A 25,712-nucleotide genomic window follows, 5' to 3' on the forward strand; every position below is an offset into this window, starting at 1 on the left:
TAGTCCACAAAAACTGACCAGCCAAAAAAGACCATAAAGATGATAGAGTAGACTAGTGAGGATAATAAAGAAATTATGTATTGTTACTATTATGCAAGAAGCCCAGAATTTCCAGACAGAAGATATACACAAATATTAAGAGAGAAATTAGAGGAAAGAAAATTACTTGCACAAGAAAAACCGTCAAAAGCTTCAAATGTAAATGTGTATTCATTAATACAAAAGATTCATGAAAAGCATTATGTAGACCAAGAAACCTTGGGAAGTTTGGAAAAAGAAACAACTGAGGAAGTGCACAAATATAAAGAACAAAATGTAGAGAATTATGAAAGGTATAAAAAAGAAATACGGACATAGGAAAGAAAGAGAGCTCTAATAATATGGTGCAATATTTACACAAAGGAGAAAGCCATATTAATTAATACAAAAAGGCAGCTCAAAAGATATTTGAATTGAAATACAGTCAAAGGCACCAATATATGGAAAAGTTTTACAATACAAAAAATAAGATCACAAAAGGGGAATGCAGAACAAAAGATTAGTAATGTAGAAGTTAAAATAATAAAAGTTGAAGTTATGGAATACCTGTGAAGTGAAGGATTTAGTGTAGAAAGTCTAACACAGGTTATATCACAGCATAATGGGACAATGAATTCCCTAAGTAAGGAGTAACAGGAGGATCGGGAGTCATCTGAAGAAGAAATATGGACATGGGAAAAAACAGATTTAATATGGTGCAATATTTATGCAAAGGAGAAAGCAAAACTAATCAATACATAAAAAAGCAGCACCAAAGATATTTGTAGAGAAATACAGGCCAAGGCATCTAAATATGGAAAATTTTACAATACAAAAAAATTAGAAAACAAAAATGGAAAGTAGAAAAGAGGATTAGTAATGGAGAAGTTTAAGAAATAGAAAAATGAAGTTATGGACTATCTGCAAAGTAAAGTATTTAGTGTAGAAAATCCAACTCAGATAACATCACAGCATAACAGAATAATAAATCTTCAAATTAAGGAGAAACCAGTGGAGCAGGAAGCATATGAACAGTTGCCAGATGAAGACACTTTAAAGCCTTCAATAGGAAACCGGTATAAATGTTCAACTGGAGTTACACAGTAAGGGAAGGAACAGGAAAGCGTGGTAACTCTGACACAATCAATATTGTGGAGTGATAGGCCAGTGAGTTCCCATATGAAACAGCAATGGATGACACAGGGTGAAGCTGAAGAGAATATGGAATAGGAAAAATTTCTGGTACTTCCTGTAGAATGCTTGCAGGAAATGGAGAACAAAGAATGTGACTTTAGTTTAGAAGAAAATGACTTAAGGGAATAATTGCTTGATTTAATATAAATGGACAGACCTATTAAGATCAATGAAAGGAACAGACTACAGAAAGGCAATAAATCCTAAAATGTTAAGTCTGGTAAAACAAATGAATGCAATATTCAAGACTGTTCATAGAAATGAATGCGATATAACAGAAGTAAATAGGATATATTACTGTGCAGCTAAATGAATAACAGATAAACTCTTACCACAAAAACACAGGGCAGTAACGGAAAGGTAGGAGAGAAATCAAATGCCGTCATGGAAATATCCAATAGAGAAAACTACAAAGTAATTAAGACAAGAAGTGTCGCTGTTAAAGAGTAAAGAAGAGGGAACAGATGAACAAAAATATTCAGAAAGATAGACATGATAAAATCAATGCACAGTATCAGAACAGACCAGGCTCTATCATGCACTATTACAAATAATAAACTAAAGATATCAGTACAGGCAAAAAAACTTAAGAGATATGCAGATAAATATAAAGGAAAAGTACAAAATAGGCAATTTATTGATGTCCAAAAAAAGATTTGTAGGGGATTGGGAAACAAGGCAAAAGGAATGGAAACACCAACAACAAAAAAAGAAGAAATAGGCACATTTGGAGAAATATCTATGAAGATCTTATGGAACCTTGAAAAGATACTGAATAGCTAGAAGAAGTAAAAGAAAGATAAGAAGTTTGAATGTACAATATATGAAACTGGAGGATGAAGTAATGGCCAGAGAAATTGAAACAAATTTATGAAAAGCTCCTAACTGAAAAACTCTCCTCAGCCCAGATGCAGTACCTAACTTCTGGCTAAAAGTATTAGCATCTATACATGAAAATTTAGCCATGAGTAAGAAAAATGCACATGTGCACCCCAAACAGACGCCAACCTGGTTAACAACAGGAAAAACGATACTCGTCCTTAAGAGTGAACCCGCAAGATATACTAAAAACTATTGACCAATAACTTGCCTTCCAATGATGTATAAGCTATACACTGGAATTGATGTCGACAATGTTTATAGTCAGCTAGAAGAAAACTCAATAAAAGCAAAAGAACAAAAGGGTAACAAAAGAAAGTCATGTGGAACAAAGGATCATTTTTTGCTTGATAAAGTCATGATGGAGAATTGTAAAAAAGGGAAGAATCTAAGTATGGCATGGATAGACTACAAAAAAAAATTGACAGCATCCCACATTCATGGATAAAAGAGTGCTTAAAATTGTATAAGACATGCTCTGCATTGCTCAATTACATTATAGTGATCATGAAACAGTAGCAAACCATTTTGCAGCTAAGTCATGATAAAGAACAAATTATTATCCCAGGGATAACAAATCAAAGGGAGATATTACAGGGTGACTCTTTGTCACTGCTGCTCTTTTGTCTTGCCCTCAACCCATTAAGCTCTCTATTTAATAGATTAGGTTATGTCTAAAATTTGGCTATCAGAAAACAACAAAGTGTAAACACTTATCTTCTTTTAGTAGAAGATTTAAAACAGTATAGTTCATCAGATAAGGAACTAAAATCACAACTGGAAGTGGTCAAAACTTTCTCAGATAATATAAGAATGTCATTTGGTCCTGATAAATGTGCAAAAGCAAAATTTAAAGCAGGAAGCATCAAGAAAATACCAGTTTGGGGCAGGGAATTGATATAAAAGAACTTGAGCAAAAGGGAGTGCATAAATATCTGCCAATTGATGAAGAATTAACAATAAAACATGAACAAATGTGAATAAAACTTAGTAAAGAATATTTTAGAAGATTAAAATTAATACTCAAAACAGCTCTGACATCTAGGAACAAAGTCCCAGCTATATACCAATTTGCTCTTCCTGTTCTAATAACAGTTTTGGGGTGACTGACTGGCCACAAAAGGAATTGGACCAGTTAGACAGGAAAAAGTATAGTTGTGTACCTACCATAAATGTAGATGTTCGAGTGTATTCACTGTTGCAGTCATTACAGTTGGGTTATCCTGCTGGCAGGCTACCCACAGTCGGCCTGAGTTCCAAAGTCTAGGTCTGGCATTGGTTGCTGTCGCCTCCTCCCTGATGTCAGTGTGCCAGGGGTATAAAAGATGCAGCTGACACTATTTTCTTCAGTTTTTCTTGCCCCAGATGTCAGGTGCCCCTAAAATTGCAGGCTAAATAATGCCAATAAGCATGCATAGCCAAAAAACAACTTTTCCTTCATCCACAAGCAAATACACCACATAGGTTGTATAGAATAGAGAAGTACAGATAAGTCCCAGCAAGGAAAAGGGGGATGGTGGGAGGGTAACCTGGACTGGAACAGTGAATACACTCGAACATCTACATTTATGGTAGGTACACAACTGTACTATGTTCATCGTGTTTCACTGTTGCAGTCATTACAATTGGGTTGAATCCCAAAGCTACGGTTGGGAGGCTGGTGCTAATTAGGATTAGGAGAGGCTATCAGGCCCTGCAGCACTGCAGTGGCAAAGCCTACCCTGGATTTAGAGTAGAGAGGTAAGTGATAGTGCTTTGTAAAAGTATGCACTGAACTCCAAGTTGCAGCCTCTAAGATGTCTTTGGTTGGTACTCCTCTGAGGAAGGCTGCTGAAGTGGCTGCTGCTCTGGTTGAGTCTCTCACCCTTATTCTTTGGATTTGGGTAAAAGATAGACAAGTGAATTGTTTGGTTAAGGGCCACACTGGACACTACCTTAGGCATAAATGTAGGGTTTGTCCTCAGAGAAACCTTGTCAGGATGGAAAATTATAAAAGGTTCCACAGCCATGAGTGCCTGTAACTCTGAGACTCATCTAGTGGAGGTTATTGCTAGGAGCAGAGCTGTTTTCCAGGATAAGAATTTTATATCAGCTGCAAAGGCTGGCTCAAATGGAGGCAGTGTGAGTTTTTCCAAGACATAGTTGAGGTCCCATGCAGGTATTGGTGCTCTCCTTGGGGGTTTTATGTTTTTGGCCCCTCTGAGGTACTGCCTTAGCAATGGATGAGAAAATATAGGTGGTTCTGTATTGTAATGAGCTCAAATGGCAGAGGCATGAATTTTAATTGATGAAAAGGAAAATCTGAGGAATATTTGGAACAATCATGTCAATACCTTGTGCCTGGTTCCAAGCACAGAATCTCTTCCATTTTTCTGCATAAGATTTTCTGGTGCTAGGCCTCCTAGCCTCCAAAATAACATCCATCACTGCTTTAGAGAGAGGTGTGTCTTGAATGGCTACATTATGCGCCATGCTGCTAGGTATAAGGTCCTGGGTTGGCTGTGCAGTATTTGACTATCTTATTGTGTCAGTAAGTGGGGAATTTGCGGTAATGTCCAAGCTGGGCATTGAGACAAGCTCTTTATGATTGGGTACCAGTGCTGACGTGGCCAGTTCGGGGCAATCAGTATCATTTTTGGCTTCTCTTGTATCACCTTGAGGAGTACCTTGGGGAGGAGAGGCAGAGGAGGAAAGGCATATACTGTTAGGTTTTTCCAGCTGAAAGATAGAGCATCCACTTTCCATGCTTGCTTGTGATAAGTCCTTGTGCAGAATCTCTGTAGTTGGCAATTGTGAGGGGAGGCAAATAGGTCTATGTCTGGGCATCCCTAGTTCCTTGTTATCATGTTGAAGACTTGTGGATCCAATTTCCATTCGTGGGGATCCATTAAGTTTCTGCTTAGTTCGTCTGCCAGAGTATTTTTCCTTCCTGGCAGGAATTGTGCTTGCAGATGTACTTGGTAAGTCAATGTTGTGTCCCACAAGTTCATGGCTAGTCTGCAGAGGGGGTAGGAATATGTGCCCCCTTGCTTGTTTATGTACCACATGACTGTAGTATTGTCCGTCTTTATCAGAAGTTGTCCTTGACGAAGTAGATCCTTGAAGGCTGTCAGGGCATTTTGAACTGCTAGCATCTCTTCTTTATTAATATGTAGATGCATTTGACTTGCGGACCATGTGCCCTGAATACATCTTCCTGCCATATGGGCCCCCCAGGCATAATCTGATGCATCTGTTGTTAATGTCTGCCTGGCTATGGGTAAGGTGAATGGCTGTCCCGTGTTGTGGTGACAGGCCTTTGCCCACCATCGAAACTCCTGTTGCAGGCAGGGAATGAGGGTAATTATTGTTTCCAGGCTGTGGCAATGTTGAGTCCAAACACTTTTTAGATACCACTGAAGTTTCCTCATATGCAGTCTTGCATATGGAATTAGCAGAATGCAGGATGCCATGAAGCCCAAAGCCTGCAGAATTTTTCTTGCAGATAACTGGGTCTTCATTGCCAACATTTTGAAATAAGTAGTCAGTTGTCTATGTTTGTCTGGTGTGAGATAAGCCATTTGGGCAGTTGTATTTAAGCTTGCACCCAGGAATATTATCTCTTGAGAGGGTACGAGTTTTGATTTATTTTCGTTTACTGTGTACCCTAGGCCTGTTAGTAATCTTTTTACAAACGCCAGATGTTGTAGTAGAATGCCCTTGTTCTCAGCTTGAATAAGGCAGTCGATCAAGTAAGGATATATTTGTATTCCTCTTTGTCTACAAAAAGCAATTACTGGTGCCAGGCATTTTGTGAAGACCCTGGGTGCAGTAGATAAGTCAAAGGGCAGTGCAGAGAATTGGTAATGCATTGAGCCAGCTATAAATCTGAGGTATCTTCTGCATGATTGTTTGATTGGGACATGGAGGTATGCCTTTTTTAGGTCTAAAGTCACAAGCCAAGCCTTCTTGCCCAGCATGGGTAGAAGCTGCTGCAGAGTTAACATTTTGAATTTTGGAATATCCAGGAATGTGTTTAGAATAGACAGGTCCAGTATTGGTCTCCAGGCTTTGTCCTTTCTGGGCACCAAGAATAGTCTTGAGTAAAATCCTAGTCCCTGCTCTTGCTGTGGTACTTGCTGAATGGCTCTCATGGCCATGAGGGATGAAACTTGTTTTTGTGCCTCTGCCCACTGATTGTGTGGCAGGTCTGGCATACCGTTTGGCCTTGGCAGGGTGTGAAAGTGGAACCTGTAGCCTTGTGATATGATATTTAAGACCCATTTGTCCTGGATGATCATGTGCCATTTTTGTGAAAAAGTGCTAGTTTTCCCCCCAAAGGAGCTGTCAGAAGATAAGTGCTAGGTGCTGGCAGGAGAAAATCATTGAGACTGTTTCCTGTATGGCTGTGATTTTTCTTCTCCGCTTTTGGAGGTAGTAGCACCCCATTGTTTAGGCCTGTATGAGCCTTGGGGCTGTGATCTGCCTCTGGGGCATCTGTATCTGCCTCTTTGTGGCCTGTCTGATACTGGAAAGGACCAAATCTTTGTAGGCCAGTTCCTGCTAAATCTGGGAGGCTGTACCTTTAAGAAATCCTTGACTGTTTGCATAGATTTAGCTTTGTCCTCCATTTTCTTCAACACCTCTTCTGCTTTAACACCAAGCAAGGTATCATGTTGTAATGGAGCATCTAATAGTTTTGCTTTAACATGATCAGGCAGATTCTGTTCTTTTAAGCAAGCATGTCTCCTAATGACAGAACCTGTAACAGCAGCCCTGCAGGAAGCCTCTAGAGAATCAAAACCACATTGCAAAGTATGGTTTCCCACTTGTTCAGCTGCATGCAATAAATCCTGCATTTCTTTGTTTCTGTACATTCTGAATTTGTCAACATTTTCTGTTTAAGCAGTGACATAAGGTATTGCTGATATTTAAACATATGAAACTGACAATTTAAAGCTCTTACAGCCAAGGTAGCAGAAGTAGAAATCTTTCCCCCCCTCTATCCAGGGCCCTTGAATCCCTATCAGAGGGGATAGGGTTTTTTGCAGTGGAAGCCTTGACCCCTTTGGGACCCTGAGAGATAGTTTCTGGGTCAGCAGCAGAGTTTTTATAAAGAAATTTATGTGAATCAGGAATCCTGTAGTATCTGTCTGGTATAACAGGAGCTGGTTTCAAAGAGTCAAGAGACAGTCCACACTCTGAAAATACATCATCTACAATGTCTAAAACAGGAGGAATAGCAAGGGCCTGTGCTGAGGTAATAAAAGGAAGTCTCTAAGCCTTTTCTTGGATTCTGAGTAATCTTGGCTCTCCCAGTGGAAATGCTCCCTCATGGTATGCAGGGTTTCCCCAAAAAAATAATCCTCAGGAGGAGAGGCTGAAGGGATAGATTCTTCAGCATCAGAATCCTCATAGGGAGGAAGAGAATATTCCTGTTCAGAAGAGGAATCAGAGGAGATGGAAACCTGATCTGAAGATGCATACTCTATATCTCTTGCCTAGGCCTCTTATCAGGAGGGGGATGGGAACCCCTGATCAAAGTAATTAGGTCTTCGGCCATTTTAAGCATCTGTTTTTTAGGCATGGAGGCCTGTCCAGGAGAATGCAGCACTTGTTTCTTTGTCTTTAGAGCTGCTTTAGTCTTTACCTTTGAAGCTGAAGTTGGTTTTACATATAACTGTGTAGGCCTGAAAACACCCTCAGAAGCCGATGCCTGCTCAGCGGCTCCAGACCCATCTGAGGGAATAGTTTCTGAGTGTCCAGTACCTTGAGTTTTCAGCGGCCTAGTCAGCTCCACATGGGAGTCGGAAGCGGCCTTTGGCTCTGAGGTAGCGGGCATCAGGGGCTGCGAAAGTGCCTCACTGAGAACCGGCGACAGGCCTAGCGGAAGCCTTGTCATCAGTTTTGGACCTCGGATACCTGTCCTCTTCTTTTTCTTTGCACTTTTTATAAACCCGGGTGGTCGTTTGTTCCGACGGCATTATATAATTAAATCTTCTGCCAAAATAATGAAATGCAAAATCGTACCGACGCTTAATAGTGCGTTGGTTAAATGTAGCACAAAACCGACAACTAGCAATGTCGTGGTCAAGGCCTAGGCAAGGAATACAGTAAGAATGAAAATCCTTATGAGGTATTTGCTTCCCAAAAGAAATACAATTATTAACTTTTACTGACATCAGTCTGGAGCAAGAAAAATGTTTCCCCAACTGGGTACTTAGCTTTAATGAAGACTTCGGATCTGAAATTCAAATTTGAAAATCTCAGGAGTCGACCTACCAGCACTTGCAAACTGCTTTTGCTACGGGCACCGAGCGGCAAGAAAGACTGAAGAAAATGGCGTTGGCTGCATCTTTTATACCCCTGGAGTACTGACGTCAGGGAGTAGGCTATAGCAACCGACGCCAGACCTAGACTTTGGAACTCAGGCCGACTGTGGGTAGCCTGCCAGCAGGATAACCCAATTGTAATGACTACAACAGTGAAACATGATGAACATCAAGAATAATACTTCATACTTATCAAATGATATATAAAAATCAGTGTACACCAAGATTACATATTCCTTGTTCTGAAGGAGGCATGGGTCTCCTTGAAACTGATTACATATATAGATCTACAGTCATAGGACTGCATACATATTTGCTAACCTCACAAGACCCAAACATAGTGAAAGTTTTAAAACATGAGGAGAAAATGTCTAAGATGATTTCCCTGCTAAATTTAGCAGAAGAATATTGGTGTCAAGTGGAAACAGAAATCAAACCAGAAGTAGATAAAAATCGGGCAGCAACTGGATGTGCCAAAAAACAAAAGAAAAACTGTAAGGTGAAAGATCAGATGAGAAGGCTGTAGATATGGAAAATACATAAATATAGTTGCAAGTACAGAAAACTCCTGGAACAACCTCCTATCGATCAGTATCTAATGCAGGAATGGTTAAGGAGAGGTGAATTTAAACCAAAAGATGAAAGGTTAATATTGGTGGCCCAGGATAGTCGACGAGGTGCACGTTGTTTTACAAAGTCCATTGAACAATATCAGAGAAACAGATAAATGCAGGTTTTGTAAAGCAGAATTGGAAACAGTTACACATCTTGTTGCTGGGTATGATACACTAATGGCAGAAGGCCCGTACACCGAAAAGCATAATAATGTGGCAAGAATGTTGCACTGGGAATTGTGCAAACATTATAATACTGAAGTATCTGAGAAGCATTCGAAACATAAGTCACACAGAGTTATAAAAAATGAAGTTTGCATCAAATGGGATAATTTATTACCAACAGTTCAAAAATTAGATGAGAGAAAAAGTACAGTTTTGTACCTACCATAAATGTAGATGTCCGAGAGGTATGCATCTGCAGTCCTTACAAATGGGTTGTCCTGGCCTCAGGCAGCCCTTCGGTCGGCCGGATTCCAAAGTCTGGGTCTGGCCTCGGCTGATGTCGCACTTCACCCGACATCATAGCTGCAGTTCAGCGGGTATAAAGGCATCAGCCAACGCCATTTTCCTCAGTGTTTCTTGCCCCAGATGCCAGGTGCCCTCTAGGAAGGCTAAATTTGGATAAATGCAAATGTTTCCAAACAATAGAGAGCAAATAGAAATAAACATGTATATACATATATACAAACAAATACACCATAATAGATTCCCCCAGCTAGCTACAAGATGGGCAAACACCCTAGGAGTACCACAGAGGGAAGGAGGGTAATCCTGACTGCAGATGCATACCTCTCGGACATCTACATTTATGGTAGGTACAAAACTGTACTATGTCCTTCAAGGATGCATCTGCAGTCCTTACAAATGGGTAGAATACCATAGCCAAACTGGGGGAGGAGGCACTAAGAAGGCACTAAGAGTTTATGGTGTAGTTAAGATCCCTTGCAAAACAGCAGTAGCAAAACCTGCTCGGGATCTGGAGTATAAAGGTAGATTGTAATGCTTGGCAAATATATGCACGGAGCTCCAAGTAGCAGCCTCTAAAATGTCTTTGGTAGCCACTCCTCGTAAGAAAGCTGTAGTAGTGGCTGTAGCCCTTGTGGAATGAGGTCTGATGTTTTCTGGAGTTGCCTTTCCATGAAAAGAGTAACAAAATCTAATGCAATTTCCTATCCATTTTGAGATTGTTTGTTTTGAAATTGCTTTTTCTTCCATTCCTGTTGCATATGCTACCAGAAGCTGATCAGTTTTTCTATTGTTCTTGGTTCTGTCCAGGTAGTAGCGCAATTGTCTGTGTACATCCAAGGTATGCAGCAATCTTTCCCTGTTCTGTGGGTTGGGGAAGAATGTTGGTAGGTGTATTGCTTGGTTTAATGATACCCTGGAAACCACCTTTGGCATAAAGGTAGGATTAGTTCTCATGGACACTCTATCTTGATGGAAGATAAGGAAGGGCTGTACTGCCATTAATGCCTGTAATTCAGAAACCCTTCTAGCTGAAGTGATTGCAAGCAGGAATGCAGTCTTCCAAGATAAGTACTGTAATTCTGCTGTTGCTGCTGGTTCAAAAGGGGAAAGTGTCAACTTTTCTAACACAAAGTTCAAGTCCCATGTAGGCAATGGTGGTTTCCTTGGTGGTTTTACATTTTTGATTCCCCTGAGAAACTGCCTGAGTAGAGGTTGAGAAAAGACTGGAGGATCCATGTTGTATTCTGCTGAAATTGCTGATGCATGAATCTTAATGGAGGAGTAGGATAGACCATTGTGGAAAAGCTCTGCTAAGTATTCCAGGATGTTAGCTATGTTTGCCAATGATGCATCTACTCCTTTTGTTGCACTCCAAATGAGATATCTTTTCCATTTTGCTGAATAAGTTTTCCTTGTTGAGGGTCTGCGAGCCTCCAAGATAATGTCTTTAACCCTTTGAGATAAATCTGGGTTATTTTTCCTTATGTAATGTTCCAAGCAGCTAGCTGCAGTGTTTTCAAGTTTTGATGCAGGATTTTGAAGTTGTTCTGTGTTAGCAGTAGAGGTAGTAGAGGTAGAGCCCATGCGTGTTCCCAGGACATACTCCTCAGTAGCGGGTACCAATGTTGCCTCGGCCAATCTGGAGCTATCAAGATGATCCTCGGGTGATCTTCTTTGATCTTCAGTAGCACTTTGTGCATCAAAGGAAGAGGTGGGAATGCATATGCTGTCAGGTTTTCCCAACTGAAGGATAGGGAGTCCACCTTCCAAGCAAGTGGGTGGTATGTCCTTGTGCAGAATTTTTTCAATTGGTGGTTGTGTGGGGATGCGAACAGGTCTATTTCTGGCAGTCCACATTTTCTTGTGATGGTTTTGAAGATGTCTGGATGCAGCATCCATTCGTGGGCATCCGTGGTGGTTCTGCTTAAGATGTCTGCTAGTATATTTTCTTTTCCTGGCACGAATATGGCTTGGAGCTGAATGTTGAGGCTCAGGGCCATATTCCAGAGGTCCATTGCCATCCGGCATAGAGGATATGAATGTGTGCCTCCCTGTTTGTTGATATATCACATAACTGTGGTGTTGTCCGTCCTTATCAGCAATTGACCCTGTTGTAGAAATGGTCTGAATGTCTGAATTGCCTGTTTTACTGCCAGCATCTCTTTTTGATTTATGTGTAGGTTCATCTGGTCTTGAGTTCATAAGCCTTGTATGCACTTGTCCACCATGTGTGCCCCCCAACCGAGGTCTGAGGCGTCCGTGGTGATAGTCTGGCTTGGTTGAGGCCTGTGGAAGGGCAGTCCTTTGTTCAATTGACAGGCCTGGGCCCACCACTGGAATTCTTGCTTCAGGCATGGAATTATTGGAATTTTGGTTTCTAGGCTGTGCTTGTGCTGCGACCATAAATTCCTCAGGTACCATTGCAACTTCCTCATATGTAGTCTGGCATGTGGGATTAATATTATGCAGGATGCCATGTAACCCAGGGCTTGCAGGATTTTCCTTGCTGTAAGCTGGTTCTGCGTTGTTAATGCCATGAAATAGAGTGGTAGCTGTTTCTGTTTTTCTGCTGTGAGGAATGCCATCTGGTTTAATGTGTCCAGATCTGCACCCAGGAAGGTTATCCTTTGGGATGGTATCAGCCTTGACTTTTTTGTGTTGACTGTGTATCCCAGGGCTTGCAGCCGGTGAATAACCTTTTTCAAATCTTTTGTTAATTTGTCTATGCTGTCCGCTTGTAACAGGCAGTCATCCAGGTATGGATAAATTTGAATTCCCTGAAGCCTGCAATAAGCAATTACTGATGCCAGGCATTTCGTGAATACTCTGGGCGCAGTAGATAAGCCAAAAGGCAATGCTGAGAATTGATAATGCTCTGATCCTGCAAGAAATCTGAGGTATCTTCTGCAATTTGGTCGTATGGGGACATGCAGGTATGCCTCCTTGAGATCCAGAGTCACCAGCCAAGACTCCTTGCCCAGCATGGGAAGAAGTTGCTGTAAGGTCAGCATTTTGAATTTTGGAACAATGACATATGTGTTTAGAGCGGACAGGTCGAGGATAGGTCTCCATTGTTTTTCCTTTCTTGGTACTAGGAAAATCCTTGAATAAAATCCTTGTCCTTGTTCCATAGCCGGTACCTTTTCTATAGCTCTCATCCTTAATAAGTGGTCTATTTGCTGTAGAGCGTTTGTCCTTTGGTTTGGAGGTAGGTTTGGCATTCCTCTCTTCCTTGGAAGAGTATGGAAGTGAAACCTGTAGCCTTTGTCTATTGTCTGTAAAATCCATTTGTCTCCTGTAATGTAATGCCAATTTACTGAAAATAAGGCTAATTTTCTGCCTAAGGGTGCTGCCAGTTGTTCCCTGGTAGGCGGTTTCAGAGCCAAGTCACTGTGACTGTCCTGTAGAAGTGGTAGTGGCTGGATCTGTGGCAGTAGTTCTCTGGCTGTTAGGTTGCCACTGACGTCCCCTGTAGGCACCTCTGGATTGACCTCTGCCTCTAGGGCATCTATTCCTGCTTCTCTGTGCTCTGGTGTTGTCTGGAAAGGACCAATTCTTGGAAGGCCAGTTCCTACTAAACCTCGGAGGCTGGACCTGTAAGAAATCCTTGACTGTCTGGACAGATTTAGCTTTTTCTTCCACCTTCTTCAACACTTGCTGTGCAGGGGAACCAAACAAACTGCTTTTCCATGGGAGCATCTAGAAGCTTTGACTTTACATGGTCTGGTAAGGATTGTTCTTTTAACCAAGCATGCCTTCTGATCACTGTACCAGTCATAGCTGATCTAAAGGAAGCCTCCAGTGCATCATAGCCGCATTTTAAGGAATGATTACTGACCTGCTGAGTGTTATGCACCAAATCCTGAAGGGACTTATGGTCTAAAGGCTCAGGGGAGGACAGTTTTTTAGTGAGCTGATCTAACAGAAATTCCTGATACTGAATCATGTGGAATTGACAGTTTAAGGCCCTAGCCGAAAGAGTAGCAGAAGTATAAACTTTTTTATCCCATCTCTCCAATGCCCTAGATTCTCTTTCAGAGGGAGGGTTTTGGCAGGGGTAGCTGCTACAGCTTTGGGGCCCTGTGAAATAGTTTCAGGATCTGCAATAGGAGCCTTATACAAATGATAATGTGTGTCCGGAACCCTGTAGTATCTGTCGGGCTTAGCAGGGGCCGGAGGCAGTGAGTCAGGGGCAGTACAGGCATCATTAAATGCATCATCCACAACTGTAAGTACTGGAGGAATAGCTAAAGGCCTATGCTGTGGTAAATGCAAAAAGGTCCTAAGCCTTTTCCTAGAGTCTGAAAAATCCTGGCCCTGCCATTGAAATTGTTCCCTCATAGCATGCAAGGTTTCCCCAAAAGAAAATTCCTCAGGCGGAGAGGCAGAAGGAATGGAGTCTTCTGCATCAGAGTCCTCATAAGGAGAATAAGGGCCCTCTGGAGGGTTTGTATTTTCTGAATCATCAGAGGAGTAATCTGAAGAAACTGGCTCAGGGGGGCTCTGCTCTAGGCCTCTTCTCTGGAGGTGGGTGAGAGGCCCTGTCAGGTTGAGGTTGGGATCCCCTGATCAAAGAAATGAGATCCTCTGCTAGACTAAGCATTTGAGTACTAGAGCTAGGCCTGTGAGAGGGGGTCTTAGCAGGCACAGTCTTGGTTGATTTTGCTGCTTTAGCCCTGGCAAAAGCCTTAATCGACATGGATGCAGGGGGTCTAGCAGCTCCACGTGCAGGAGTAGATATATCTAAAGGGATAGTATCAGATAAATCCTGCAAACCTGTAAGAGCAGGTGGAATTTCAGTAGCAGATTCAGCCATGCTGGATGAGGCCTCGGTAGGAGGCAAGCTTTCGGCCGAAGGAAGAACCGAGGACTCGGTTTCAGCCGAAACCGAGACACTCGCGGTTGACTTAACCGCGGTTTCGGCCGAAACCACGGGCGAAAGTGTCGGTCCTTTTCTGCGCTTTTAGCTAATTGGAAGTCGGAGTTTCCGATGGCATGTTGTAAGCAAAAGCGGGCGAAAAACTCCTCAGCAATTCCGACCGCCTAAGTGTCCGTCGGTTGAAAGAAGCACAGGCTATACAAGCTGCTACGCCGTGGTCTGGGCCTAAACAAGGTAGGCAGTAAGAGTGGAAATCTTTATGAGGTATTTGTTTCCCACAAGTTAAACAGTTATTCACTTTTCTGACATCGGCTGAGGCAAGAAAGAGTCCCCAACGGGTACTTAGCTTTTAGAAGTCTTGGTAGTAGCAATCTCTGGTTCTGACCGACCGGCACTGAACAGCTTCTGCTTGGCCGCGGCAAGAAAGACTGGGGAAAATGGCGTCGGCTGATGCCTTTATACCCGCTGAACTGCAGCTATGACGTCGGGTGAAGTGCGACATCAGCCGAGGCCAGACCCAGACTTTGGAATCCGGCCGACCGAAGGGCTGCCTGAGGCCAGGACAACCCATTTGTAAGGACTGCAGATGCATCCTTGAAGGACATCCAGACACAGTAGTCCATGTAAAGAAGACAAACGTAGCATTGATCATTAAAATTGCTACACCCAGTAATTACAGTGTCTTACATACAGAGAGACACAAAGTCATATAATACCAGCATTTACAGGCAGAAATGATGGCAATGTGGAAGAAGGATACCCAGACATAAAAAAGAATTTACAGTCATATTTAGATATGCTACCGATACATGTAACTCTGTAGGAATTGCCAGAGGAGTCAATTCTGGGCACATTGCAGGTGCTGTGAAGAGCTCTTCTGGCTAACATCAGAGATTTAAACAATACTAATTTTATGAACTTTAATCATACTTTGACTTAAGAATGGAGTCCATTCCCATCATGGTATTAGAAACCCAAAAGTCTTGGAGAAATAAAAGAGAGATTAACCATTGCTCCTTTTTAATTTTTCAGGGGGGGGGGGGCTCATGAACACTGTGTGGCAAAAGCAACAAATCTCTCAGAGTCATGATAGGGTGGGGCAGCATTATTATTTTAGTTTATTTATTTTACATTTGTTGACTGGGATAGTCCAAATGGATATATGTCCATTTTCAGTGGAGGCCCAGGGAGAAAAGTTCCAAGTTAATAATACACATTGAACATTTAGTAAATGCTAGTTTCAAGCAGATTACAGGCATAAGCAATACCAGCATTTAGCGCATATAGTACTATTTTATTATAAAACACTTTACAAAGCATAACATTATTTTCAAAGTTATATATACATAACATTACATTCTAGTTGAAGACACACTGAGCAGCAGTTATACAATTGACCCTTCCTGAAAAGGTGTGGTAGAAAAAAGTCAGAAGTAGTTGAAGGTAAGGCACCTAAGTAATAGAGAGGTTACTAGTCAGGGTTAGTGCAAGGACATAACCAATGAGTTCTGAAGTATTTCTTGAGTTTGTTTTTGAATCGAGTTAGTGAGGGTTCTAGGGTCAAGTCAGCTGGGAATCTGTTCCATGTTTTTCCAGCAGAGTTGACAAACAGAGAGTCCACAGCTGAGTAGTTGGATTTGTATGTTTGAACTAGGAGTCTAGTGGATGATCACAGTGGCCGGGTGCTGGTGTAGGGTTGATAATATATACCACGCCTGGGTGTGGGTAATGCTGATTACCACGGTTGGCGTGGTTTGGTCGCCTCAGGACCAAACAAAGCCAACCGGGTAACATAGCATTACCCACACCAGGCGTGTTATTGCTATTATACATGACATTATTTAAGAAAAGAAACTATTACTTTTCTTAAATAATGGCATAGTATAATGCCTGTTTACTGCCCTTCCGCAGATGTCTGGCATCCGTGGCAGTACATCAGAGCTGTGGGCAAAAAGCGGAGAAAGCAAGATCTCTGTTGCTTTTTTTATTTAAGCTATGTTAAATGGGTTTAACATAGCGAGACAGTTTAAAATAAGCAACGGAGATGTCCGTTGCTTTTAAACTGTCTCGCTATGCTAAACCCATTTAACATAGCGAAACAGTAAAAAGCAACAGAGATCTTGCTTTCTCTGTTGCTTTTTTAAAACCTGTTCGCTATGTTAAATGGGTTTAGCATAGAGACAGTTTAAAATAAGCAACGGAGATCTCCGTTTATTTTAAAGCTGTCTCGCTATGTTACACCCATTTAACATAGCGAGACAGTGTTTTAAAGTAGAGTTATACTAATGGAAAAAAGTCCGGGCGACCGGACCTTTTTCCATTAGTATAACTCGATTTACAATGTGCACGCTGGCCAATCAGCGTGCACGTTTTTGGGGGGGTCAAGGTATAATATTTTTTAGTGCAGGTGTATTTTCTAGTTGGTAAAGGACTTTATGTGCCACTATTAGCTGGTTGAACTGCAGTAGGCTAGGTAGTTCAAGTCCACTCTGCTACAGGCCCCATGAGGAGCTCAGTGTCTCTCCAACCTATCACCACACTTAAGTATTCAACTGTGGTACCACCTTTATCATTCTTATAAGAAAAGCGCAGTCCAGGTCTGAAATGTCTGCAAACAGCTAAAGTAAACTTTGAATATGTGTCTACCTGTTTGAGCCAATATTCATTTTCTCCTGGAGAGCACTGTGCTTTGGCTTGTAAGCAGCCCCCCCCCCCCCACACACACACACACTCATCTTCCACTTTCTCTCTTATCATCTTCTGTTAGCAAATAGTATCCATAACTGATCAATACTGTGTGTTTGTTAATTTAAACTGAGACCCCAGTAGCCTACTGATACAAGGTTATCCTGTTTTTCCACCTGAGTAATTGTTAAGAAATTACTTACAGTTTCAGAGCAGTCCTTGGTTAATTCTGATTGTTTCTTAAACACAAACTTGTCTTTGCTTTGGCTCATTAGCTCTGATTGAATTCATTGAATTCTGCTTTAATGTATAGTTTCTGTATATATTGCTGTAATCAAACAAACTAGATTCCTGCTTGTATGTATATATTCTGTATATGTTACTATATTTACTATCTGTAACACTGTTTCTGCTTCTGTACTAATTAATGTTTATATTTTTTCTATATCTCGTTGGAGCTTTTCTCCCCGGGCTTCCACTGAAAATGGGCTCTTTTAGGCCCAGTGGACTTATCCTGGTAAATAAATGCAATAAATAAATAAATAAATTAGCAGCAGTACAAAAGAACTGCCTGCTCACACCCTTGTTCTCCCCCTCCCCCTTCCCTGTTTATTACCTTAAGCCAATCCCAAAGTTAATAAATATTACCTGTGGCAGGCACCATTTTTAAAACTACAACCACCCTTTGTCACTATCATATGTTCATTTATCAGTTTACTCTGTTACCTGATTGTTTACAGCCCCCTCATAAGAGCAACTAACAGGGTCTCTACCCGCTTTGCTCCCCACCCTGCCCCCTATTACCTCCCGCCCCCAGTGGTCCTACCTTTATTACACTCACAAACCCCTCCCATCTTTCCATCAGCCAACCACAGCACTAACCCAACACTACCTCCTCCATTTTCCCACTACTATCACACCTCCTCATCTAACATGTACAAGCATACCTTGCCTATGCTCACTGCATGCACTCTTCTTGCATATCTTACATCCTACCAAAGCTCCATCATTCCTCCATTTAACCACTACCACTGTACTACTACTCACACCACCACTCATGTCTCACACCATCACTCATGTCTCACCTTCACACAGCTCCCCTCCCATCAACTCAAGAACCATCCCTATGCACCCCCCTCATACTCTACTAAGTATATTACCCAAACATAAAGCATCCCTACAACTTAACACAGTAACCCTCCCACCATACCTATTACCCACAGAGCACAATCATAAAGTTTCCCTAATAAACAAACACATTCAAAAACTGAGAAAATTAATAACCTCATGCATATCAAAACTAGCCCTAAGTGGAGACATCCACCCCAACCCTGGCCCTACCATCTCCAACCCCAATCCTCATAATCAGACTAGAAACCACAACTTCTCCCATATCACAGCAAATAGACAGCCAAGTGACTTCCTTCTACTAAGCCTAAATATTAGAAGTATAGCCAACAGAGTCCACAAACTCCATGCCACCATAGACTTGTACTCCCCAGATATAGTCATTCTGACAGAAACCTGGCTAAAACCTCACATTACCAGTGGGCAAATACTCCCTACCGGTTACGGCATACTAAGAGCAGACTGGCTAAACAAGAAAAGAGGCGGTGTAGCTATAATATTTAAACAGCATCTAAACATCCAGATCTTAAAATCATCAGCTCCACAAATAGGCAATGAAGAAATAATATATACCAACCTCAAAATAAACCAAAACAAAACCATCAACATAATTGGATGCTACTTCCCACCTGGCCAAAACATCCCTCCACTAGAAAACCTCCTCAGCTGGTCTACCCACCATCTCCCCCAAGAAACTATAATTTTAAGTGATTTCAATACTGACTGGCAATCCTGTTCTGGCAACAATCCAACCCATCATATAAACCTTCATGGCTTCACCCAACTAGTCCAGTCGCTAACCAGGATAAATAAAAACTCCAGCAAGCACACTACCCTGGATTGGATACTAGTCAGTAAGAGCCCCCAGTCATATAAAACAGGCTGCTTATCAGATAGCCTTAGTGATCACTCCCCAACATTCCTACTCAAAAAATACCTATACCAAGCTAAACCTGTCATCTACTGTCAAATACGTAAAAAAACTAAACTTTAACCCACTCACATTCATCTCATCCCTCATAGAATGTAACTGGTATCCCCTAAAGTACCTCAGTCTTGATGACGCAGTTGAATTTTTTAATACTACCTTCATGAGCATCCTTAATTACCATGCTCCCATAAGACTTTCCAGAACAAAAGCACAACCCTCCCCATGGCTACAGAAAACCACTAAATCAGACATGAAAAACAGGGATAAAGCCTGGGAGCACTGGCACGAAACCAAAACCCCCTCAACTAGACAGAAATTCCTAGGACTACGCAATAGAGTTAAAAAGCTAATAAAACATGACAAATTCCAATACTGCCAGTCTGCCCTAGACTCCTCCCAACACAGCCCCAAACAATTCTGGTCCTCCATAAACTCCAACCTCCACTCAGGTAAAGTCAGTACCCCTCCTCCTAACATTCCTCACTCCTCCAAAAATATTGCTATCTCATTCAACACACACTTCACAAAACCATAATATCACTAGCTAAACAACACAACCCCCCTCCCCTCCAACCCACACTTTCAACTAGTAACCTCCCCACTGCCTTCTCTTTTTCTCCTGTACCTACCTCCAACATAAAAAAACTCAAGCCCACCAAATTAGCAGCAGATAACCTCCCAAGTGAATATCTACAAATTGCAGCTGATGCTCTGGCCTACCCAGTATCCATCTTGATTAACCGATCTCTGTCAGAAAGTTACGTTCCCACACTGTGGAAAGTATCACATATAATTCCCCTCCACAAGGACGGCCCCTCCACAGAACTAACCAATTACCACCCCATAGCTATTCTCCCTCCACTCTACAAAATACTAGAGAGATGCATACATTCTCAGGTCTCAGACTACCTCCTTACTAACAACCTCTTTTCCAATACTCAGCATGGTTTCCGACAAAACCATAGCACCACCACTGCCTTACTCTCCTTTACTAATACTATCCTTCAGCATAAAAACAATGGCTATCTCTCCTCTGCTACTTTCCTAGACCTATCTAAAGCATTTGACATGGTCCCACACAAACAACTCATCTCTGTCCTCAATAACCTATCCTTCTCTCAATCAGTCACCAACTGGTTTCAGAGTTACCTGTCTGACCGCCAACAATCCGTTGTATGGCAGAATGACATAGCTCCCCAATTACCTGTCTCCATTGGGGTTCCCCAAGGATCCATCCTTGGACCCCTATTCTTCTCTGTTTTCACCAATAATCTAGCCTCTGCCACCAAACATGGCACACTCATACAATACGCAGATGACTCAACCACCATCTGCTCAGCCCAGTCCCTACCCAAACTGCAAAATGTCACAAAGGAGGCCTTTTTCTCTGTTGAAACTTTGTTATCCAATGCCCAATTAATACTCAACCCAAACAAAACTAAACTACTCATCTTCCAACCCACCAAACATACTCAAAACAACTCTCACTTTAACATCACAGCAAAAGACAACACCACTATATACCCAACTGAACACACCAAATTGCTAGGAGTGGAAATAGACAATAAACTAAAATTTGACATTCACATATCCATGACCATAAAAAAAGTCCATAAAAAACTAGGAACGTTATACAGAAATAAGCAACTTCTCACCAAAGCAGCAAAGATTTCAGTAGCAAATTCCCACCTTATCTCCACCCTACGTTATGCCTCTCCAATATATACCAACCTAAGGCAATGCAATCTAAACAAGCTAGAGACCTGCTACAACAAAATCACCAAATTCGCCACAGGGGCATCCTACCATAGTCTCGCTTGCTGAGCTGGGCTGGCTTGAACTCCCTCACCTCCTTCAATGGTATTAACTATCACTTGCCCACAAACTAGTAAACCATCCACTAAATGTCCCATCCCTCCAGAATCTACTCCAACCCTATCGTACCACCAGACCACTAAGATCCAGCAACAAAAATCACTTGCAGATCACTAAAGCCAATAACTCTGCTGGTGAAGCACTATTCTCTTGTGCCAAAGCCAAATTATGGAACTCCCTCCAACCCACAATTACCTCCATACCATCATGCACCCACTTCAAAACTTTACTAAAAGCACACCTAAAAACATGCTGGCTATGCCCTTGCAACTCCCACTCTAATATCACCCACCCCATCCAACCACTACCTTTCTTTCCACCCCACTAACTACCTTGATTATAGTAAGCTCAGATGCTCATAAGCCTAGTACTTATTATACAGCAGGAACTTCTTATTGTAACATTTGTTAATGTCTGTTATGTACTTCACATATAAAGATTCTAGTTGTCTACTGATGTACTATGTTCTTCATCTGTAAATATGTTTGTAATTAATTGCTATGTTAAATTTTTAATCGCTATGTAATCCAATGTAACTACTGTCTGTGTATTTTAAATGTGAAGCTTTTCTCCCCGGGCCTCCACTGAAAATGGACCTATGTCCAGTCGGACACTCCTGGTCAACAAATGTAAATAAATAAATAAAGTCATCCTAGGTGATTTAGGTTGTGACAGTGGTGTGACCGGTAGGCTGTGCAGTAGCAAATCTGGCAATGTGGTTATAGCAGGATGATGGTTTATTAAGATCTGTTTTGTTTAAGTTGGAGAATAGAAGTCAGGTATAGAGAAGAGTTGATAGTAGATGGCAATGGGCAATTGCAGTTCTAGCAAGTGGGGTAAGGAAAGGTTTGATTCTGTTAAGAGAGCCAAGTTTTTTATTAATGGTTTTAATAGTTTGATTGATATGAGCATCAGACTTCAGGTTGTTATCAACTATGACACCCAGTAGTTTAGTTTGGGCTTCCTGGGAGATGATAGTGCCATTGTTTGCAGTTACATTGAAGGATGGCGGGGGGGGGGGGGGGTTCTGTGTGTGAGGGAGAAGAGAAGCAGCTTAGTTTTGTTGGGGTTTAGGAGTAGATGTTGATTAAAGAGCCATTTTCCACTGTATTGAAGGTATTTTGGGTTAATGTGAATAAAGTAGCTGGTGAGGTGTCAGAACAAATCAAGGTGGTGTCATCCGCATATTGAATGCAGGTAGCATCTGGGATGACTGAATGAAGGTCGTTGATAAAGATGGAGAAAAGAAGGGGTCCTAGTATTGAGCCCTGGGGGACTCCTAATGTGATGGGTAGGCGAGATGATAGCTTGCCCTGCCATAGGACTGAATGTTGCCTGCCCTGCAGGTAGGATTGAAACCACTGGAGTGCATAACTGTTTAAGGAGAAGGCCTTCAAGGTATTTATAAGCATTTTGTGGTCAACCATGTCAAAAGCCTTGGAGAGATCTAAAAATAGTGCTGAGGATAGTTTGTTATTATTGCGGTTGTAGTTAATGAAGCTAGAGAAAGAAAGGAGGGCAGAAGTACTACTGTGGTGTGGCTTAAAGCCATGCTGAAAGTTAGACAACAGCTTGTCCTGTGTGAGGCAGTGCATGAGATGTATGTGTGCACACTTCTCCATAATGTTAGCTAGAGGTGACAATAGCTACGGGTCTAAAGTTTGACAACTCAGTGGAACTGCCTCCTTTATGGAGAGGTATGACATGGCAGATTTTCCATATAGTGGGTACAGTAGCTTCAGATATAGCTCTGTTGATCAAGATTGAGATGGGGTATGCTATGGTGTCAGCAGCCTTTTGCAGATAGTCTGCTGGGAAGAGGTCGGCAGCCAGGGTGGTGGGTCTTAGTTTCTTAGAGGTTGGAATAATGGTTAAGGTGTTTACCTTACACACACAAGGTGCATGGTTATATTCTCACATGGGGTAATTGGCTAGGCTTAAAATGGCCCAGAAGGGCAGTTAGCCTAGTATGAACCTGTGATCTGTGATCCTGTGATTTGTGATGAATAAGTTGAGTAGGAACAGGTTGGAAGGTAAAGTGTGTTTGGTTACTGGGTGTGGCTGCATTAGAATTAGAGCCATTTGGAGAGAGTTGGCTGTCTAGAGACTGGATAGTCTCTGTGAAGAAGCTGTTGAAGTTATTAGCAATGTCCACTGGGGATTTCTGTAGGGAAGCTGAGTGGGGTGGATTGGCGGTTTGGCTTGGGTGGAGTAGTTTTTTTATTCCTGCCCAGAACTTTTGAGGTTTGTTTTGGTGTTTTTGCAGTAGATGGTAGCAGTAGTTCATTTTGTCTAAGGTTGTGGATTTTCTGGTGTCATTCCATAGCTGTCTGAATCTTAGTTCATCAAGTGGGGATTTTGTATTTTGGTAGGTGGCCCATGCTTTGTTTCTGAGTGAAATTTTGGTTTTGGTATCTTTAGAAAGCCATGGTGCAATATTAACTTTGGTTCTAATAGAGCAGCTGGGAGCATGGGAGTTAAGAATAGCAAGGAATTTGGTGTTAAAGTATGCTACTGTTTCATCTATGGGGGAACTTTTTAGTACTGACCAGCTGCATGCCTTAAGTTCATTTTGAAACTTGGTGAGAATAAAATTCTTGCTGTTTCTTAATGTTCTATAGGTGGGTTGGTAGGAGCAGTCTACTTTGAGCTTGACTACATAGGTGAGACAGTGGTCACTTAGGTCATCAGGCAAACTGCCTGATTTATAGGATTGAAGATGGGTATTGACAAGTATCCAGTCTAGGGTACTTTCCTTGTTATTGGGTTTTCCTGTCCTGGTGGGAAAGGTTATGATTTGAGTAAATCCATAGAGGTTTATGTGGGTTGTGGGGGTTTCACAAGAGCAAGTGTTCCAGTCAATGTTGAAAACACCAAGAACAATTGCTTCTTGGGGGTAGTTACTGGATAACCAATATAAGAAGTCTTCTAAGATTTCTGTGTTTCTCCCTGGGGGAATGTAGACACAGACAATGTTTACATTTTTGTTTTTATTAATTTGTAGTTCTGAGATAAGAATTTCAGCATTATTGAACTAGGGTGGTTGTTGGGTGTCTATGCTGACAGATAGGGTAGACTTGTAAAGTATGGCTACTCCACCACCCTTTCTGGTGGTACAGTCTAGTCGAAACATATTGTACTCTGGTGGCAGAATCTCATGGTCCTTGGTGGCAGGCTTTGGCCATGTTTATGTTAGGCATAATATATCTGGGAAATGAACAGCTAAGAGGGCATTGCAGGTGCTGAATTTTGTTATTTATGCTCCTAATGTTTAGATGGCAGGCCAGCAGTGAGTTAGGAGGACTATTTGTTGGAGCTATGGTGGTAGGAGATATAATAGGGGGATTAGGGTCAACAGGTGGGGATGGACCAGGGTTTGGGTGGATGTCACTGTCCATTGTGAGGTTGTAATGTATCCTGAGTATGAGTTTTAAGATTTTGAATAAAGTTTTGTAACAGTGTCTAGTTTTAGGACTAATGTAACTTGGTCTAGTAAGATGGTAGTATTTAGGGGTTAAGGAGGTAAACATGAGGGAGGTGAGTAAGGGTGCATTATTATTAGTTCACTCTGATCATTGACCCTACCTTTCAGAAATTAACGTCCATGCCCTCACTGCCTGCCAGAAAGGAAGAAGATGGAACTGCTTGCTAAGTCACTTGTAACAACTCACTTAGGCTTCCCTTTAGGTTGCTATAGCAGCAATATGATTGAGGGCCATTTCTCTACTATGAAAGGCATGCTGACCATCCACTATAACCTCCTCCCTTGGTTGGTCCCTCAGAACCCAAGCGATAATATGAAGCCAGGTTGCTGACAGTATTAATAGATGCCTGTTCTCTTCATTAATATGCCAGTTCTGCACAATCCCCATTTGATAGTTTTTAATGTTATTAAAGTTATAAAAAGCTAAATTGACACTTACTTGGCATATACTTCACAAAATATTCAAACCACCGACGAATTGTAGAATCACCAATTAAAAAAATCTTCTTTCCTTTCATACACTGTGTGGCTCTGTCAGGAACAGTGAATATTTTGCCTTGGCAAATGGATGATACCCAAGTTCGATTCAGAACAAATCCTGATGTGTTCAGACTTCTTAGAGGCTCACGTTGACATTTTGAATCCCTAATATTAGGATCTAAGGAAAAGGAAAAAAAGAGTGAGAGAAGTGGATCTGCTAGTTTACTTGTTATATATTTATTTATGTAAACCAAGAATGGTCCAGCAATATCCTTCTGAGATTTTTAGGCACAGCTATGGATATTTAGACATATTGTATAGCAGTTTTAATCAAAATGTTACCTATCAACAAAGTTTTGCATTGTTTACAACCCAAACATAGACTGCTTCTTTCTTGGGAAAAGGGGTATTTGACACATTTCAGTACTCATCCAATGCTATACACAGTGAGTGTGTACTTAACAGAAGAGCACAAATTCACAAGTTCTTCCTCAGACCTGCACTTCTGTCCAGACTTATTCCATGAATACCACTTGAACTTGATTCCATGGTACATTTTAAGATTGGTCAAGGTACAGAACTAATATATTATTATTTATTTACTTATTTATATTTGTTGACCGGGAGTGTCCGACTGGACGTAGGTCCATTTTCAGCGGAGGCCCGGGGAGAAAAGCTCCACAGTTAAAATAAACAGACAGTAGTTACATTCTATTACATAGTGATTAACAATTTACATAGCAATTACTTACAACATATTTAC

The 25,712-nt window shown here is 41.5% G+C and overlaps 1 protein-coding gene across 1 annotated transcript in view; it reads right to left on the reverse strand.

Moving 5' to 3' along the window:
• The window catches only part of LOC122808108 (NXPE family member 4-like), a 513,467-nt gene that overhangs the window by 138,564 nt on the left and 349,191 nt on the right, over positions 1-25,712 (reverse strand). The window contains exon 4 of the mRNA XM_044079080.1: positions 24,909-25,127. Coding sequence (XP_043935015.1) covers positions 24,909-25,127 — 219 coding nt within the window. The remainder of the gene's footprint in view (positions 1-24,908; positions 25,128-25,712) is intronic.

The sequence above is a fragment of the Protopterus annectens genome, chromosome 8.part0 (genome assembly GCF_019279795.1).
Source record: "Protopterus annectens isolate FY-2018-M chromosome 8.part0, PAN1.0, whole genome shotgun sequence".
In the NCBI taxonomy this organism is placed as follows: domain Eukaryota; kingdom Metazoa; phylum Chordata; order Ceratodontiformes; family Protopteridae; genus Protopterus; species Protopterus annectens.